The following is a 21,050-nucleotide window of genomic DNA, read 5'->3' on the forward strand; positions in this document are numbered from 1 at the left end:
GACAATTGATTTCAAGTTAGATTACCCGAGATGTATAATGTAACCAATACACTTCACTCCGAACTACAAAAAGCATATACGTGTGAAATTACCCAAAATATATATCTGTGTAGTTTGGGTAAAACATCTTAAGTCGAGATAAGAAAATATCTTAGTTTTTTATAATAAAACTCACTTTTCAAAACACTCCGTTTACACTAATCTGCTTCTTCTTACGAATATTAGTTTCTGAGATATCATAAAAAAACAAACCAACTTATTTGGAGTTGTTGATTAATTTGTTTTTGACAAAACAACTTAATTCGCTAAAACTATTGAATTTATCGATAATTATTTTATTATTTATCCTTTGTATAATTCTTTGAGACAAATAATAAAGTTCTTCAAGGGTAAATAATAAAATATTGATCGATAAATTCTACAGTTTTTGCGCTCTCCTGAAAAATTTATAAAATTCTACTTAAGTTGTTTTGTCAAAAGTTCACATATATGTAAATTAGAGTCAGCCAAGTGATCAGGCATTAGTGACAATTACTTTCTATAAGGGATTGACTGCTGGGTAATGACAACGCTAATATAGAAATAGTGTATCTTCTTTACATTAGCATAGTAATCAATTGTTTGGTAGTGAAAGTATTTAGTCATACATTAGAGTGTCTCGATTTGTATGAAGGCAAAATAAGTTGCAAATATTTATGGATCTCTAATCAATATTTGTATTTTACTTTAAAATATTTGCAATGATGACCAATTTAATATTTTATGGAATAGTGTTATCAAAGTAATACTTTGATTTTAAATGGTTAATTATAGCGACCTTTTCAATGATACCCGAAATTGTAATTTCAAAATCTGAGAAACATTTGAAATTTAAAAAATCTTGATTTCGCACTATTTAAAAATATTTTAATGCATATTAAATGAACTGTCTAGAACGAAAACAATGTGTTTGTTATTGCATATTTATTTTTAATGATGTTTTGGAAATTCAGCAGAGCTCTCAATTCAGCAGATGGATCATTGAACTAAAATATTTTGGCAATCATATAAGCACATATCGATCTTAATTTTACTTTTATTTTTTTTTTGTTTACCTTTGCTATTTTTTCTGTGAGGCCCTCTAATGTACATACATATACATAATATGTATTATGTATAAACGACTAAATACATTTACAATAAAATGTCCAATTTTGCAATAAATATGCGGTTAGTTAGGATTATTATTATTTATTTGTGTGGTCTTGTAAAATTTGATAAAAATATGATTCAACATAACTGAAATATGATTTATATGGTCAAACATATTCATATTCAATTTGTTTTTAAATAATTATTTCTACAGCGGATTGTTATCGTTAAATATTTGTTGTGGAAGGCGTGAAGTGAAGTAAAATACAAAATAAACATCAAGCAGACTGGCGAGCGGACGCTAAGAAAACACAAAAGAAAACTCACTCATTTTGAAACGAAAACAACAATAAGAGGAATAAATAATAATACTTAAAAAAAAAGGAAATACATATAAAATAAAATGTATGCAAAACTGTAAAAATAATTATTGCCGATAAGAAATTCCCTTACATGAGTTCAAGAGAAGTTTTCACAGCCACCATATTTATCACAAGTATTTCGAATAAAGTTATCCAAGCGTAAACATTGAACGGAAGAAAAGGAAATTATTAAAATACATTTAAAATACATAGTACATTATACAAAAAGTAATCATTTACACAAAATGTTATGCCAGAGATCACAAATTGTTCTATCATGTCTAATGATCACCTTGAGTGTTTTCATCAATAATATTGAAGCGGTAAGGGATCGCGATCGAGGTGCACGATGTGAGAAACCTGATTATATACCGAATGGTAGCTATCGCTTGAGACGCGAAAGAGTTATGCGAATTAACTGCAATAGTGGATTTCAACTACAAGGATCCAAAACTATTGACTGTGTTCGAGGAAAGTGGGAAGAAGAAAAACCTGTTTGTGCAAGTATGTAATTTAATAAGAATATCTATACGGAAGTTGAAAGTTCTATCATGATTCTTTCTTCTTTCACTTTCTCTGTGATTTGTGTAAACAATTTTATACATAATATGTCTATGCTATTTCTTTATCTTTGTGGCATTTAGAGAGAGGATGTTTAAAAGACTTGGAACAACCCGAAAATGGACGTATTCAAATAGATAATGAGGTTAAAGCAATTCTATACTGCTCGGATAATTACAATTTAGCAGGAAATCGCCACTCCTATTGTAATGGTACCCACTGGGATCGTCCAATTGGAAACTGTCGTGGTACGTAATTTTGCATATATACTATGTGTGTGTATTAATTCATATTACTATTCTGAAGACTTATTCTAAACAAATTAATTGAATAACACTTTTTTTAAAAACCTCATTCATGTCATATAGTATGTATGTATATATGTACATAAAGTTTTACAAGGCGATTAATGTCAACAGTGAGGAACATACACACTTCGTATTAAATAAATGATAAAAAGTCGCGTAACTTTGTAATACATTTACCATTCATATCCATATTGTATATGGATAAGTAATTATTTCTAATAGATCATTACATTGACGGCAGACTTAACGGTCATTTAATTCCAAAAAGTCACTGAATAAAATTATATTTAAGCCAAAGTTAAATTTCTAACAAAAATAGGTTACTTTAGAAGTTCTGCTTAATAATTCGACATAATTTAAAATATTGTGCGCAAATACTTCAGTATTATGATACAATTGGGGGATTCAAACGGTCTGCTATTAACTCATATTGTCATAATGTCCTAATATATTATGATAGTTTAAATAAATTGTTAATGTGCTTCAAACTAAAAAGTGCTATATTATGACAAAACAATAAACATAGTTCAAAAAAATCTTATTAGTTTAGAACTTTTTTGTTTGAAACACAAAAATTTGTTTAAACTATCATAATAAGTTAGGACATTATGACAATATGACCCAATAGCAGACCGTTTGAATCCCCCAAATGTCTTCTAAAATGTTGATTAACTCAGCTAAGATTTATGATAAATTTGTGTGTCATCAACTGCCAAAGAGTAATATTTTGAAAAATTTGTTAATTAGATAGTTAATAGAAAAACGTGAATATTTTATAGTTGTCACTTTTTAGCGAAACACATAAGCACAGTGGTCCATAATAAATCACGTTGGCTTTTTTCATAATAAAACCCCTGACATGTGTTGTAATTATAACTAGTTAGCAATAAGACCCCTTTCACACTATGCAATTTAGTTGCGCAAGTCTCTTGCCCAACAACAAAACAGCATGTAAAATTTTCTTCTCCTTAACCCGAAATTACCTCTGGCATCTACAAACACAAGAGACTTGCGCAACTGAATTGCCTAGTGTGAAAGGGGTCTTATTGCTATCTAGTTATTATTTTATTAGGCCGAGTCGATTTGTATCGACGATCAAAACGTAAAAAATCCCCAAGAAACCATAGGTCTAAAATCAAATCCTATCTTGCGCATTTCGTCTTTTATCCAATAAAAAAAAACTATTAAAAAATATATATATATACTGCAATATCATTGGATAAAAGACGAAATTCGATAGGATTTGATTTTAGACCTATGGTTTCTTCTTAGAATTTTCCGTAGAATGCGTTTCTGCTATACGATATTTCGTGAAAAAATCGACATACTGGTGAAAAACCGTACTTTAGTATAAAAAAGTGTTTATTTTAAATAGCTTCTTAAGAATACTATTGCATCTATGGTTTCATCTGCCATTCTGGAACGAATTTTGTTTTCCACATATGCTGCTGCCGAAAAACATCTTTCACATTGGCAAACCCGTTTGCAAATACTTATAACAAATCTGCAAGTATTTTCCTCTTGTTCCTTCAAAAATAAAATGATCTATTTCTTTTGCAAGTTGAAAATCTACATTATAATTTGGTTTCGTTATTGTTATTTGGGGTTTTTACATTTACTAATATCTTTTAGCCTTTGAGCAATCGAAATATTTTCATTTTGTTCGAGGATTTAAATTGAGTTTTGTTAGATAACTTACAAAAAAAGTTGAAGAATTGATTTTCTAGAGCCCCACTCAAGGAAAACCAAAAATACCGTTTTCCTTTATTAACTATATTGTAGCAGGAGTTGAGCTTAACAACTTTGCTGAACATCACTCTGCAATATTCGGGCATGTAGAATGTCAAAATGAATGAAAAAGTCACACAAAAATGACAATTTCCCCTATTTATTTATGAAAAACGGGATTTGGAAAATCCCGAAAACCCCGGGATTTAAAATTAAAAAATCCCGGGCTTCGGGATTTAGAAAATCCGGGATTCCCCGTTTAGCATCTCTAGGTCTAATATAGATTTTAAGAGCTTTCAAAACCAAAAATACATCAAAATCTTATTTTTCTTAAAATTTTAACGTATAGCTAGGTACATATGTATATCGTCACCTGAAATGCAAAAGGGCCTAACAAACAAAAAAATCAAAATTGAGTTTTTAATGGATATTGGTACATCACATCAAGGCACACATCTTCACACATCTTAACAAGTTTATGGGGGAAAGAAAATCATATTTGTAACCACAACACTTTAAATTTTATTAGGTTTTTTGTCTCTCCTGTAAAATTTAAAAGAGTGCTGGTAGGCCCTTCTGCATTTTAGGTGACGATATATATGTACTAAAGTTTTTTTTCTTCTTATCATTACTTTTATTTACAATCATTTCAAGAACGAAAAAATGTGGTACAGCATGAGTGTGATTTCGAAACTGATGACATTTGCGGTTGGACTTACGAACCACAAGAAAACTTAGAATGGAAGAGAGTTATGGCTGCAAATGTCTTTACCACTTTTAAAACTGGACCACGACATGATCATACCACATTAACCGCAAATGGGGGCCACTACATGCTGATGGAAAGTCTCACAAGACTTAAAGATGACGTCATTCTCACTTCACCGATATACGATCGTGGTCTGAGTTTAAAAACCGCATGTTGTTTTCAATTTTACTATTTCATGTACGGCGCTGGCGTTGGCGATCTGTTTGTTATCGTGAAGCCGGTGTCGTTGAGTTTGGACGAATTGAAAAAAAATCATAAAGAGTATGAATTATTATTGTTATTTTTGCTGATAAAGTTTAAATCGAATTATGTAAAAATAACGAAACGTCTCTCTTTTAGATTAATTAAGTTTCAAAAATACGGCAATCAAAACAACATTTGGAACGAAGCCCACTTTAATATAGAAGAATTGGAAGAAGACTTCCAAATATTGTTTGTGGCCAACTCGGGTCGTGGCCAGTTGAGTGATATAGCAGTAGATGACGTTAAACTCTTAACTGGTGATGATTGTAAGACACTGGACAATAAAGAGGATGAAGATCTATCTAACGAGGAGTACGATTCCACAACGTGTAAGTGAAATACATACATACATAGATAATTATATTTATGAACTTTTAATAATTGTGTCTTGCAGACGAATCGATATTCGAAATGCAGTCATGTGTAGGGCGGTGTTTCGATTCCCCTGGTACTGGAATAATACGTACATCTGGTCATCTTAAAGGATTGTGCAATTGTGATACTGATTGCGAAGATAGTGAAACATGTTGTCCAGATTTCCGAATACTCTGTTTAAGCGGTAAGAATTTGAATTTGTTTGTACATAAGGGTGGCCCAAAAAAATTATGTACTTTTTTTAAAAAGGCTACGCAACTCAGAAACCTTTGTAAAGAAATATTTAGAAAATAAATTGTGTAAATACGTATGTTGATCTGAATTATTATATGTTTTTATCTATAGAGTTATTTGACCAAGCAACAGTTTATTCGGTGGCAGATGAAACTACTCTGAAAAATGAAGCTAAGATCCATAATATTGACACTACACAAGCAACAACTACAAGTACTATAAGAAAATCAACTCCTTCAACTACAACCAACACTACTCCAACTACAACAAAAACAACACCAACTACAGTAAAAACCACATCAACTACCATCAAAACTACGCCAACTACAACGACTCGGCCTACTTCAACATCAACTTCAACTACAACAACTTCAACAACACCAAAACCTAAAATCGTTATAACAACAAAAGCTACTCCGAAGACTACAACGACTCGTAAAACTACACCTACAACAACGACTCGTAAAACTACACCTACAACAACGACACGTAAAACTACACCATCAACAACAAGGACGACGCCTAGAACTACAACATCAACTACTACACGTAGAACTACAACATTAAGAACATCAACTACTTCTACAACTCCAAATACCCCAACAACACACCCTACATCAACAGCTGCTGCTAAAAACTCACAAGGTAAATTTTAAATCACCTCAGTATATTTTAAAAGTAAATTTGTAAAAGTTATGAAATAGATTGTATGGTGAAAAAGGCAATCGCTTTGGAAATATTTACTTCTAAATGCTTTTTTGCCCATTTCTTAGCCATGTATGGAGTGATTTTCCTGATTGTTAATACCAAAATGATTGAACGTATATAGGGAGGAAACGAAATTGTTCGACAAGGTATCGTACCTTAGCACAAATTTATTAAAATATAGAACACTAGTTGTCTGTGGTAAAACAAAATTTTAGGTTTCTTAGCCCCCTGTCTATACCTGATACATTTTTATCATGATAAACGTCAAAATCGTTGTCATGATAAAAAATTATCCAGTATAGTCTCCATTTATTAGTATTATTGCTTCGTTATGACAAAATTGTTAGTGCTTTTGCACAGACAACTTTGTCTTGACAACAAACGTCATTAATTATTATAATAAATATTTGTCAAGTATAGACAGGGGGTAATGTCTAACAGTGTTGCCAGGAGCTGGCAAAAAATACCAGCTATATTGACATCAAAAAAGGCCAGAAAAGGCTAAACCGCTTTAAATAAAGCTAAAGTATTAAAAATTAAGAATTTTGAATTTATTTACTACTAGCTGAACCCGGTCCGCGTTGCTGGCCTTTGGAAAACATGTGTTTTATATTGCATCTCGATCTCGATTTTAATATACAGTGTCGGAAAAAGTCAGTAATCCAACCTTCAATATTAATACATGTGGTGGCATTTCGACTGGTTCCAATGAATTCAAAAATTAAGTAGGACAATTGACGACTTGTTCTTCGTTCATTACTGTGTCAAATTTGTATTTTATTGTTTCGCCAGACACTTTCAATTGTATTAGGTCATCGAGCTTGTTAACATCATAATTTTTTGATTAAAAGTAGATTTCATATGGAAATTTCTTATTCATGCACCTAATATGCAAGAGTAAACAAAATTGTTTATCACAGACCGAAATCAAAAATCTGCACATACACTACACATACATACATACACACATCCATTTTTATGAAATATATGGCATTAATGGTATAATGTAAAAATTGGATTTTTACACGCCCACAGACCGAATATTAAAAATCTGATTATACAGTGTTACCCGCTGGGCTATTCTGAAAATACCGTGAAAATTTCATCAAAATCGGTCCAGCTGTTTATATATATATTAGAGTGACAGCCGATTTTTTTTAGATTTCAAAGAGTGCCGGGTGGAATATTGTGACACTAGGCCTAAATGTTAAGTGCTGAAAATTTGAGCCAAATCGGGCAACGATTTCTGGACGCGCATCGAGGTCAAAGTTCAGATATTTGCAAAATTATACTATTTATATGGAATAAATAGGTGAAACTCCTTAACTTTCTGCATTGTTTTCTATAAATATGTAGATTTATTTATATTAATGAATATTACATTAAAATTTTATTTTGCAAATTAACCCTATATCTCCTTTGGGTCAAAATGACCCAAAAACTGTATTATCGCCAAAATTAGAGAAGTTTTTGAAAAAATTTTGCTACTAAATAAATACTTTTGCAATTGAATGCAAAAGAATCGAAATATGTACGTAATTATCGTTGTAATGAGATATAAATGACAAAATTTGATTAAAAAATTTTAAAGTTATTACAAATTCGCCAGACCATTAACGTGTTTCAGGCCACTTGAACAAAAAATTTTGGAAAAAAATTAAGATATTTCGAGAAAAATTAAAATAAAAACTCATTTTTACTTAAAATATGTCCATATTTACTTATATATGAGTTTTTGTCTTCGTAGGATACCGTTAACCTATTCAGTGATATTCTTTGAATTATTACAAATAAATTATAATATAAATGAACTTAAGCCTAATTAAAAATTTACTTTCAAATTATATATATAAAAAGTTCGAATAATTACCAAAAATCTATAAATTTTTTTAAACAAATTTCAGATTTTTTCGATCATCATATTGGGGTTTATTGAGATCAAAATAGGGAATAAAAATATGAAAAAATTATGTCAATACCTCTTACAGTTTTTCCGTACCTGCGATTTAAATTTTGCGATTTTCAAGAAAAACTAATTTTTTGTCCATATTTAGGTGAATGAACCCAATTTCCTTACTGTTATAAATTTTAAGTAAAACATATTCATAGTATTATAATCCTGGTAATTTTAAATATGGTCTGAAAGTTTTACTAAAATCGGAAAACGTTAACCTTTAAATCGAGAAGGTCAAAAGTCAAATTTTTCAATATTTGGAATTTCTAAAGAAAAGATAGCGAAATGTTATATATTTTTGGGCCGATTTTAATGCAACTTAAGGAAAATATAACATAAAGTCCAGAATTTTAAATAACAGCACAAACATGGAAATTAACCCTTAGCAGCACTTGGGGTCCAAATTACCCTCAACTTTTAAAATCACGAAAAACACAACCATTTTGACCCCAAGTCCTCTTAAAGGTTAATAATCCATTTTTGTACTGTTGTTGTATATTTTCCTCAAGTTTCATGGAAACATTTCGCTATCTTTTTATTAGAAATTCCAAATATTGAAAAATTTGACCTTTGACCTTCACGATTCAAAGGTTATCGTTTTCCGATTTTAGTAAAACTTTCAGAACATATTTAAAATTACAAGGACTATAATATTATGAATAGGTTTTACTTAAAATTTATAACAGTAAGGAAATTGGACTCATTCGCCTAAATATGGACAAAAAATTAGTTTTTCTTGAAAATCGCAAAATTTAAATCGCAGGTACGGAAAAACTGTAAGAGGTATTGACATAATTTTTTCATATTTTTATTCCCTATTTTGATCTCAATAAACCCCAATGTGATGATCGAAAAAATCTGAAATTTGTTTAACAAAATTTTTTTTTTTTTTGACCATACCTGCGAATAGGTTAACGGTATCCTACGAAGACAAAAACTCATATACAAGTTAATATGGACATATTTTAAGTAAAAATCAGCTTTTATTTTAATTTTTCTAGAAATATCTTAATTTTTTTCCTAAATTGTTTGTTCAAGTGGCCTGAAACACGTTAATGGTCTGGCGAATATGTAATAACTTTAAAATTTTTTAATCAAATCTTGTCATTTATATCTCATTACAACGATAATTACGTACATATTTCGATTCTTTTGCATTCAATTGCAAAAGTATTTAATTAGTAGCAACATTTTTTCAAAAACTGAAAAATTTGCATTTTTCTCTAATTTTGGCGATAATACAGTTTTTGGGTCATTTTGAACCAAGAACCAAAAAAAAATTTTTAGTGTAATATTCATTAATATAAATAAATCTACATATTTCTAGAAAACAGTGCAGAAAGTTAACGAGTTTCACCTATTTAGTCCATATTAACAGTAAAATTTTGCATATATCTGAACTTTGACATCGATGCCCTTCCAGAAATCGTTGCCCGATTTGGCTAAAATTTTCAGCACTTAACATTTAAGCCTAGTGTCACAATATTCCATCCGGCACTCTTCAAAATTTTAACCAAAATTTTTTTCCATACAACTGATTGTCACTCTAATATATATATATATATATATATATATATATATATATATATATATATATATATATATATATATATATATATATATATAGATGACATTAGCGGTATGATGTACAAATTTGATTTTGCCACACCCCTCCGCCCACAGACCGAAAATCAAAAATCTGACTTTATAGTGTTACCCGCTAGGCTATTCTAAAGATTCCCTGAAAATTTCATTAAAATCGGTCCAGTCGTTTTTGAGTTCATTCGAAACATACATCCATTTTTATATATGTATATAGATGATAAATGTTTGTATGAGAAAATTCGAAAATCTTTATGAAATCACCGAATGGACCTAATGTAGTATTTTAGGTATCCAAAACCATATTCAGAAAATTTCCTTTCCAATGATATCAGTTTGGAGCTAATCGGTTGGATGGTCTCAGAGTCTATAACGGACATAGGTAGAAACATTTTTTGTATTTTATATATATAGATTTTTGAATAAAAAAATACAAAATATGTTCATAAAGTTAATAAAATTAAAACGGTACATGGTTGATAATAAATATAAACAGGTATAATAGTTTTATCATAATCGGAAGAATCAGAACTAGAATTTTCGTAAATATAAATAAAATAAAATAAACAATATTTATGCAATTTTTTAATGATAATCTAATATTCTATAACGCATTAAACATTTTGTAACTTTACAATTTTCATTGTACTAAAAAGTCGTTCAACCTCTGCATTACTTAAAGGAAGTATGTACTAAAAAGTTAAATACTAGATTAACCATGTCTGAAAATGGACATAGTTGGTTCTATATATGTCCATTTGTAGTTTAAAATACTCTGCCCCACATTTTTCATACATGTCTGAAGAATGAGAGATAAAATAAAGAACGGTTTAATTAGTGAAGATTATGAAATAATAATATGGCAAATTAAACTAATTGAGAAATGCCAACAGATTACCATATGAAAACTAATTTTTTCACTATCAATATGATATTATATTTTTTTTTTCGCAAAGCCATATATAATAGCAACAAAATACTTATCGATCATAAAAATCGATTGATTTTTTTCGATTGATGAATTCGCTTATTTTCATAAAATTTTAGTTTTTTGTTTGATATATGTATGTACATAAAATTGAGTAATTAGTGGTGTTCTTCTTTCGATTGATTGAACGTTGAAAACATATTCCATTCAAAAAATTTAAGCCAAAAATATATTTTTTACATTTAAATGGCTAATAGTTTGCCATTTATTGCTTTATAGCAATGACACCTGTAATAGGAACAAAATGAGATATCGATCATAAAAATTTTTGGATTATTTTCAAATTTATTTACAATTAAGTGAAGTCACTAATTTTCACAAAATTAGCTATTTTCACGTAAAATTAAATTAAAATAACTTAAAATTTTTTTTAAAAAAATCTATCCATTGAATTGAAAAATTTTATCATTTTTGTACTTAGGTAGAGGGAGGGATTTTGGTGTCAAAAAGTCAATTTTTCAAACACTTAATTTTAAAAATCAAATGATGCAGTTTTGTAGAGAAATGTTTAAGAACAATTTTATTTTTTAAAAAAACACGCAATTCAGTGGTTTATATAATTATAGTTTTCCTAATAATACCATTTACCTTTAACATATTTGAAAAATATAATATTTCTCCATAAATAAAAAAATTATGGGGATATCATAAACCGTTAAGATGACATGCCCAAATCTATAAGTCTCTAAAAATTATTATGTTTTAACACACAAGTGTGTTTTATTCGAATGTGTCAATTCATACATATTCACCATGAATACATAAAATTTTTCTACAACTTAACCAAAAAATTTTTTTTTTAAATAAACATATTTTCTCACATTTATATCATTATAATTTTATTATTATAAAATATTCGGACCAAATTTCGTATTTTTAGTTCCATTAGTTTCGGTCATATCATGTTATTAACAGCGGATGTTCGGTGAGGTGGGTCAACGTATTTCCACAGATCTTTCTCAATATATGTTTTACCGATTTTTCCAAACAAAAAATGTTAAAGTTATTAAAAAATCGCCAGGCCATTAACGTGTCTCAGGCCACTAGAACAAGAAACTTAGAACAAAATTAACATATTTTGAGAAATATTAAAATAAGAGCTAATTTTTACTTAAAATATATACATATTTACTTGTATATGAGTTTTTGTCTTCGAAGGATACCGTTAACCTATTCGCAGGTATGACCAAATAAAATTATTTTTTTTTAACGGCAGTTTCAAAACTCCAATTTCAAATTTTTAAAAATGTTGTTAAAGAAATTTCAGAATTTGTTGATCATCACTTGGGGATTTAATGACAACATAATAGGGAATAAAAATGTGAAAAAATTATGTCAATACCTCCTATAGTTTTTCCGTACCTGCGATTTAAATTTTGCGATTTTCGAGAAAAACTAATTTTTTGGCCATATTTTTCTGTTACGATTTTTAAGTAAAAGCTATTCAGAATATTATAGTCCATGTAATTTTAAATATAGTCTGAAAGTTTTACTAAAATCGGAAAACGTTAATCCTTAAATCGAGAAGGTCAAAGGTCAAATTTTTCAATATTTGGAATTTCTCATGGAAAAATAGAGAAATGTTATACATGATGTCTACACGCAGAGAAAAAATATAATTGGGCATGGTTACTGTAACCATTTAAATAGTGTTACAAGATTTTTAACAATATTATAGTCACAGTAACTATTTACATGATTGTGGTAACCATAATATGGTTAATTTATGATTCACATGATTGTATCAACCATATATATGGTTACAGTAAACAAATATATGTTTGTGGCAACCATATTTATGATGAATAATTTTATCATAATATGTTGTTCTCAGATTATGATAAGCCTTAAGCCGAGAGCAACATAATATGATAAGTCCTTCATCATATGAATGATTGTCACAAACATATATTTGTTTACTGTAACCATATATATGGTTGATACAATAATGTGAATCGTAAATTAACCATATTATGGTTAACACAATCATGTAAATGGTTACTGTGACTATAATATAGTTAAAAAACTTGTAACAATATTGAAATGGTTACAGTAACCATGCCCAACTATATTTTTTCTCTGCGTGTAGTATTTATAATAACAGCACAAAAATTAAAATTAACCCTTAATAGCACTTGGGGTCGAAAATCGCAATATTTAAATCGAAGGTACGGAAAAACTATAGGAGGTATTGACATAATTTTTTCACATTTTATTCCAAATTTTTAAAAATTTGAAATTGGAGTTTTGAAACTGCCGTTAAAAAAAATATTTTTTTTGGTCATACCTGCGAATAGGTTAACGGTATCCTACGAAGACAAAAACTCATATGCAAGTAAATATGGATATATTTTAAGTAAAAATTTTGGAAGACATACATTAAGCTATTCGTATAGGTGGTGAAGAACTTAGAAAAAATCAGCGCTTCTTGTTAGGCAATCCTGGGTCTGTAAGATTTTATTGCTTCTCAGCAGCTCTAAAATCTATGTGCACAATTGTTTGCACATATTTAATTCGATGAAATCAGATTAATTTTAAAGCTGTGAAATATGCTTATTTTGGATTCCTTATGCAGAGCCTCTACGCGAGGAATCCCACATAAAAATCATGTAATCTTTCATGCGAAGTGGTAGCAGTATACAAGTGCTATCTGCCTTACAAACTTGCTTCCGAGGAAGCACCATTTTTTGCTGGGTAAGTTTCTTGTTCTAGTGGCCTGGCGATTTTTTAATAACTTTAACATTTTTTAACCAATTTTTGTGTTTTATGTCTTATTAGAACGAAAATTACGTTCACATATCGATTCTTTTAAATTAAATTCAAATAGTAAAATACTCAACGGCAAAATTTTTACAAAAACTGAAAAAATTGCATTTTTTTTCCCCTTACCACAAAACTAAATCGCAAGTCGGCACGGGTTGCAATCATGATAGAAAGACAAAATTTCATATTTAACTATAGTTTTATATATATAAAAAAATTATAGGGTATGCGTTCCGAAATTCCAAAAAAAAAATTTTTTGGGACGCTCAGGTGGTCTTATATTGATTCGATTGAAAAAGGAAGTCTAACAAATTTGTTCATATATTTTGATCCAAAAATTTTTGCCGATTAAAAATATTTGTTGATTCACAAGTTAGCTATTAGCAATAACTATACATACATATGTGTCAAATGTCCGTTTTCTAGGTCCTTTCGTATTTTAATTGTTTTTAAACAATTTAGTTTTTTTTTGATTTTTGATTACATTTTGTTCGTTTGAATAAATTTTGCTCATTTTAACACCTAACATTCTGATCAACAAAGAACATTTTCGAAAAAATTCATCATCCTAAGTCAGTCGCTCTACGTTCAGCGTTCGGCTTAGAATTTTATAGGGACCCAAAATATACTTATACCTTTGTGGATCTACTACCAATAATTTGATGTGTTACAAATGGAATGACAAAATCAAAATCAATACAAAATTGTCCAAAATGCAAGTATGATCCGAATGAGCTGAAAATTAACATATAAATAGTCCTTAAGAAGGTCCACAAAAAATTTGCACATATCTCTTTCAGTTCAAGAGATATTTAGGTATATTTATTTATTTTTTTTAATTCTGCTCGATCTTTTTTTGTTTTTTTAAGATATGTAGGGCCTACGGAGGTTCGAAATTTTTTTTTTAATTTTTTAAAATTTCGAATACAATAAAAGCAACTTGCTAACAGTTATCTCGTCACTATAAAAAGTTACACGCATCCAAAGTTGAACAATGTAAAAATGGTCGTATTTTTTACGTCCAGCTGGACTATAAGTTTATTCTACAAAAATGATCTACTCATCATGCCCTTTCAGAATGATAGGCTCGCTATTCTATTCCAATCAGAAAGTCTCAATTTGTTGGACAGTGTAATTGTCTTTCTCATAATGTCAAAGGGTGACAATAATCCAGCGGAAATATTGTTAAATAAATTTTGTCTTTGATTAAGCCTAAACAACGTTTAAAATTTAAAAAGTTTAAAATAGAAGACCGCCCTAAGCGATCTTCTGCTTTGTCAAAGAATATAAGTAAGTATTTTAATATTACTTCTTTTTTTCTTTTCACTTTTTGCAATTTTTGTCTTTGGAATTTAATTTTTTAACGGTATTTTGTGCTGTACTACGTTTGTAGCAACAGAAAGAAGGGAGCAGGTAGGCCTTCCATAAGGTCTTCCTGAGAACGCAAGCGAGCATGAGTACTGCATCTAAAAAAAGCTCTAGGAAGGTCTTACAGAAGGCCTTATAGCTAAAGGCCTCAAAAATTTCGCCGCTGGGAAGTTGTACAAATACATTTCTCCAAACAGCGTTAGTGTGTAAAAGTGAAAAGTCCCATTTCATAAATTTCACAGGAGAGACAAAACATTTAAAATACTCGTTTATAAATATTTTTGAAATCTATCAGTGGAATTTTTTACTTATTTTGAATGCTTTATAATGATAAATTATCACAATAGACGACTTATAGGTCTTTTTTAATGGACTTGTTTTAAGTCTCAATTGTCATTAAAGTTATGATATCAATAATCGAGATGATAATAATTTTCAATATGTATTTCCTTAAACAAATTATTTACTTTTTTTGGTAGAAATTTAATAAATAACCAATAAATAACACTATGCACGAAATTTACACTTTTTTTCTGTCAAGAGGGGCACCCAGCGGCTTAAACTAATTCGGGTACGCTGAATTCAGTGGTGCTAACCGTTTTTTAGGTTAGCTCGTATTTTCGAGATATACCGTTATTTCAAAATAGAGGAGGTTGCACAATATATATTCGCGTAACTCAAAAGCCGTTTAGTTTATTGAATAAACTGAAAAAATTTCGCGATGAAATTAACTTCAAGTAAAGCTTAACATGTTTGCAATAAATATAATATAAATCTTTTTTTGGCAAAACAAATAATTTTTTAGAAAAATTTCGATATTTTTGGTTTTTAAAACGGCATTAAAAATTGATTGAATTTTTTCACACATGTAGAAAACAAAGTTCCAAATAAAACAAGCTCTAAATAATTAAAATCTGGCCACAACTTTTCCTTCTATTCACAAAAAATAATACAAATATCCCCTAATATTTTATCAAAATATATAACTCGTAGTAATTAGCTACATCGTGGAGTGCACAGTGGTATAGAAAGAAAAGACGGAAATAAATCTAAACCCTTACTCCGATTTGAATGAAATTTGACATGTGCAAAGAAGAAGTGTTTTCGAGTGTAACGTTTGAATTTTGACCGCATGAGTCTACCAGAAGTGCGGGGTCCCCAAAGTAAGACTCGGGTATGATCAAAGTTTGTATTCCGATTTCAAAAAGCTTAGACACATAGAATCTTCTCATCGAGCTATCAACTATCTCTTATAGTTTAGGAGATATTCGCATTTGAAAATTAAATTATCAACATTTTTACCCACCATACTCCAGTTTTTTGATAACAACGGGTCCAAATATTTCCCGATTTGCTCCTTTTTTCTTTTATTGGACTAACTACAAATGTATATATCAAACAAAAAAAGAATTGTTTACAAGTCGTGACTAACTAAAAAGTTATATGCATTTGAATTTAAAAATTAAGAACGTATATGCATTTTCCAATTACACTAGTTTACAAGGTTTTTGCTCATGAATTGAAACATATGGGGATTTGTGTATTTAGGTCTTCTAACTTCGGAAAAAATATTAAAAAAATTCCAGGACGTCGAACTTTTGAGATATTTATTAAAAACGAAACATATAAAAATGTACATTAAATTAGGACAACAAAATTAAAAGTGAAGTGTTTAGTCCTCTTTTTATGATTATTTTCATTTGTCTCCCTCACGACACTTCAACAGTAGTCTCCTAGCATATTCTGATCCCAAAAACCTTGATAATTCCTCTCGAAAAACTTCAAATTTTGATGGATACGCTCTCCATGTTCGTCACTCATGTGTCCGAGGTTTTCCGGGAAAAAATCCACATGAGAATATAAAAAGTGAATTTTGAGGGATATATTTACACCCATCAGTTCGAAATTATGTAATAAATTCGCAACAATATCTTTGTAATTTTGACTTTACTTATTCCCCAAAAATTCTTGAACAACAAGTTTAAAAGAATTCCGTGCTGCATTTTCAACATCGGTTAATAGGCACTCAAATTTGTTATCAACCAAATTTTTTCTTCTTTGAGGACCCGCAAATATCCCTTCTTTTAGTTTAGCTTCAGAGAGACTCGGGAACACGCTGCATAAATATTGAAATGCTGGTTTTGTCTTATTTAAAGCTTTTACGAAATTTGTTAATGTAAATAAGCGTTTTGCAGTGTTTGTGTTATAGGAAAACCTCGATTTGACTGAATAATTTTTCCGCAAATAACACAAAAATGGTCTGGGTTTATTTTACAATTCCTAGAAGACATTTTAAAATTGTTTTTACTTTAGAGTTTTGTATTTAATAGCGATTTATTAACCTTTATCTACAGGAAAGATGTACTTTTAAATAGTATTTATTTTTTTCCCGTTAATTTTTTTTGGAATTTGTCAAAAGAATACAACTCTGAAAGTATCTAGTAGCTTCGCCAGAGTGTTGAGTACAATAAAACGATGTAAATACTTAATTACTACAATTCGGTACACTACAGTATGTATTAGTAGTACTCAGGGCAGGTGAAAAATAAAAACCTATATATCTCAAAATTTTGACGTATAGGTGGGAAACAAAAAATGGTCAATTAACTAGCATCCCTAGCTCTTCTCAAAAATATAAGTTTCATTCCATGAGCAAACAAAAATGCCGTTTTAAAACAAAATATTTCGAAATTTTTCTAAAAAAAAATTTATATTTCTAAAATGACTGCGAAGATTAAAAACATGTCAAGCCATGCTTAAAGATAGTTTGATAGTTTGTTCAATAAACTAAACCGGTTTTGAGTTACGCGAATATATGTTGTGTAACCTCCTCCATTTTCGAAATAACGGTATATCTCGAAAATACGAGCTAACCTAAAAAAACGGTTAACACCACTGAATTCAGCGTACCCGAATTAGTTTAACCCACCGGGTTCTCCGCTTGACAGTTTTTTCAACTAGCACAGTGTAATGAAAGTGGAACGTTATTATATGTATTTCCCCATTTGGAATTTTATATATGGGGGATTTCACGTCAAGTGAACCAACTTTTAAAATCGATGTCTTCCGATCGGGATGAAATTTGCACCAAAATTAGACCTATTGGATAGCAATTCAGACACATTTTTAAATGTTTTGTAACTCAAGATATACAATTTTTGATTTTGATTTTGGCAAAATCGAACTTTTTTCCAAAATGTTCTTAAAGGAATGGACCTAAGCTTTCATTTGAGTAAAAAAAAATTAAAAAGAGGGCCCATTTTAGAAAAAAAAATCGATTTTGCCACAAAAAAATCAAAAATTGTATATCTTGAGTTACAAAACATTTATTTTGCTATATATCCCACTCGCATCCCACTAAGCAACCAAATAGGTGTTAAAGGAATAGACGACCCAAGCTTTCTTTTGAGCAAAAAAAGTTTTAAAAAAAGGGCCCATTTTAAAAAAAAAAGTTAGATTTTGCCAAAAAAAAGTCAAAAATTGCATATTTTGAGTTACAAAACATTTATTTTAATAGATATCCCACTAGCATCCCACTAAGCGACTAAATATGACTTCCAGGAAAATATGAGCTTTCTGTTGAGCAAAAAAAAATTAAAAAAAGGCCCATTTCGAAAAAAAAACGTCAACAAAGTTTTTGATTTTGCAAAAAAAAAGTCAAAAATTGCATATTTTGAGTTACAAAACATTTATTTTAATAGATATTGAACTCGCATCCCACTAAGCGACCAAATAGATCCTCAAGGAAAATATCTAAGCTTTATTTTAAGGAAAAAAGGGACCCATTTTGAAAAAAAAATTAAAAAAGTTTGATTTCTTAAAAAAAAATATTAAAAATTTTTTATTTTTCGAACGATTGAAGAAATAGCTATTTAAACTATTTGGGACACATTTTGATAAGAACAATAGGTAATAAGTTACATGGATGAGAAAAATCATATATTTGGCCAAAATTTCAAACTGCGAGAGTTCTTGAGCGATCTTGTTGAAAAATTGTGTCTGAATTACTATCCAATAGGTCTAACCTTGGTGCAAATTTCATCGGAAGATATCGATTTCAAAAGTTCACTTGACGTAAAATCCCTCATATATTATGAATAAAATCTTTGGAACAAAATTTTAGATAAACTGGAAATATATTTGTATCTTATAAAATATTATTTTGAAACTCAATGAGAATTAAAAAGCATCTTTAAAATGTCGTGTATATATTTTTGTGTATTACATTAAAATACATATCCTTGACAAGTTGGTTATTCTTCAGAAAAAAAATCGGTCCATAATTTCACATAACCCAAATACAAACGTCCTCCATGTATTAGAGTTTAGAGATGGTAAATATATTAAATATGTTGGTCTTCTTATAAAATTAAACGCAAATTCTTTGATTGAATTGACCATATCATGTAAATAAATATAAAATATAAGTCAAAAATATAAAAATCAATATTGAGATAAAATTTGACAATACATAAATCGTACTACCAAAAATATAGAGTACCCAGAAAATTAAGTGGTACCAATACCTACAATACATTTAAAACTAGAATAAATTTTATCAAAATTTTTAAAATTATTTTTCAATTTTCATTTCATTTAGCGGCAACATCAACCCAAAAGCCAATTCCCGCATCAAAACCCATTGAATACATCATAAGTGACAAATCCAAGGCTGATAAAGCAACCAAGGGTTTTAATCTATTGCTGTTTACATTCGTGGTGATTGGAATTATTATTTTGGCAGGTGCGGCATATCGAAGCTTTGGTGACAGAGCTATCGCCTGGTACATGATCCGTTTTAAGCAGAGCAACAGTGGCGATGAGGACTCATCTTCAATAACAACAAGTTTTAAGCGACCACAAGCAAATGGCAGTAATATTGATACAAAATCAAAGTCCAGCTGGCGCACTAAAACGAAAAAATCAACGAGTTCAAAGAATATTATGAAAACACCGTTAGTTAATGACGATGATGAGGATGATGATGATATGGGTGATAATGGAAATATTGCTTTAAAAAATAATATTTATACAGAATTATAAAACTATTAATTTTATGTATATTAAATGATTTTATTTTACATCAAATACAAACATTCATATATTTTTTCACTTAATATTTTTAATAAAAAATTATTTATTTTAAAGATAATTAAATTTTAGTCAAATCTTGAATAGTAACTCAAATAATTTGTAATTAAATTCAACAGAATATTCATTAACAACAACTAGTGTTTATAAACGGGTTAACCGAAAACCCGTACTTTCTTCAAAATCTCGGTTAATTTAAAATTTTGATTTTCGGTTAAATGTTTATTAAAATTTGGGATTTTAATAAATCTCATGTTTTAGTGATTTTTATACCCTTCAGCTTCGTGAGAAGGGTATATATAAGTTTGTCATTCCGTTTGTAATTTCTACATTTTTCATTTCCGACCCTATAAAGTATATATATTCTGGATCCTTATAGATAGCGGAGTCGATTAAGCCATGTCCGTCTGTCCGTCCGTCTGTCTGTCTGTCTGTCTGTCTGTCTGTCTGTCTGTCTGTCTGTCTGTCTGTCTGTCTGTCTGTCTGTCTGTCTGTCTGTCTGTCTGTCTGTCTGTCTGTCTGTCTGTCTGTCTGTCTGTCTGTCTGTCTGTCTGTCTGTCTGTCTGTCTGTCTGTCTGTCTGTCTGTCTGTCTGTCTGTCTGTCTGTCTGTCTGTCTGTCTGTCTGTCTGTCTGTCTGTCTGTCTGTCTGTCTGTCTGTCTGTCTGTCTGTCTGTCTGTCTGTCTGTCTGTCTGTCTGTCTGTCTGTCTGTCTGTCTGTCTGTCTGTCTGTCTGTCTGTCTGTCTGTCTGTCTGTCTGTCTGTCTGTCTGTCTGTCTGTCTGTCTGTCTGTCTGTCTGTCTGTCTGTCTGTCTGTCTGTCTGTCTGCCTGCCTGTCTGTCTGTCTGTCTGTCTGTCTGTCTGTCT

At 29.9% G+C, this 21,050-nt stretch overlaps 1 protein-coding gene across 1 annotated transcript; it reads left to right on the top strand.

Annotated features, from left to right (window-relative positions):
- The first annotated feature begins 1,623 nt into the window (after nt 1–1,623).
- Sr-CI (Scavenger receptor class C, type I) lies at nt 1,624–20,188 on the top strand. The gene is made up of 7 exons (XM_065499802.1): nt 1,624–1,997; nt 2,138–2,302; nt 4,745–5,120; nt 5,199–5,431; nt 5,497–5,661; nt 5,823–6,356; nt 19,695–20,188. The coding sequence occupies exons 1-7, from the start codon at nt 1,739–1,741 to the stop codon at nt 20,135–20,137; spliced, it is 2,175 nt and encodes a 724-aa protein (XP_065355874.1). The 5' UTR covers nt 1,624–1,738; the 3' UTR covers nt 20,138–20,188.
- Nucleotides 20,189–21,050: the final 862 nt, after the last annotated feature.

The sequence above is a fragment of the Calliphora vicina genome, chromosome 2, assembly GCF_958450345.1.
Source record: "Calliphora vicina chromosome 2, idCalVici1.1, whole genome shotgun sequence".
In the NCBI taxonomy this organism is placed as follows: Eukaryota; Metazoa; Arthropoda; class Insecta; order Diptera; family Calliphoridae; genus Calliphora; species Calliphora vicina.

Bases quoted from the DNA above. Each gene is read 5' to 3' on its own strand.
- Sr-CI (XM_065499802.1), top strand. From the start codon at position 1,739: ATGTTATGCCAGAGATCACAAATTGTTCTATCATGTCTAATGATCACC. The intron at 2,303-4,744 runs GTACGTAATTTT...AATCATTTCAAG, and splicing joins TCCAATTGGAAACTGTCGTG to AACGAAAAAATGTGGTACAG. The intron at 6,357-19,694 runs GTAAATTTTAAA...CATTTCATTTAG, and splicing joins TGCTGCTAAAAACTCACAAG to CGGCAACATCAACCCAAAAG.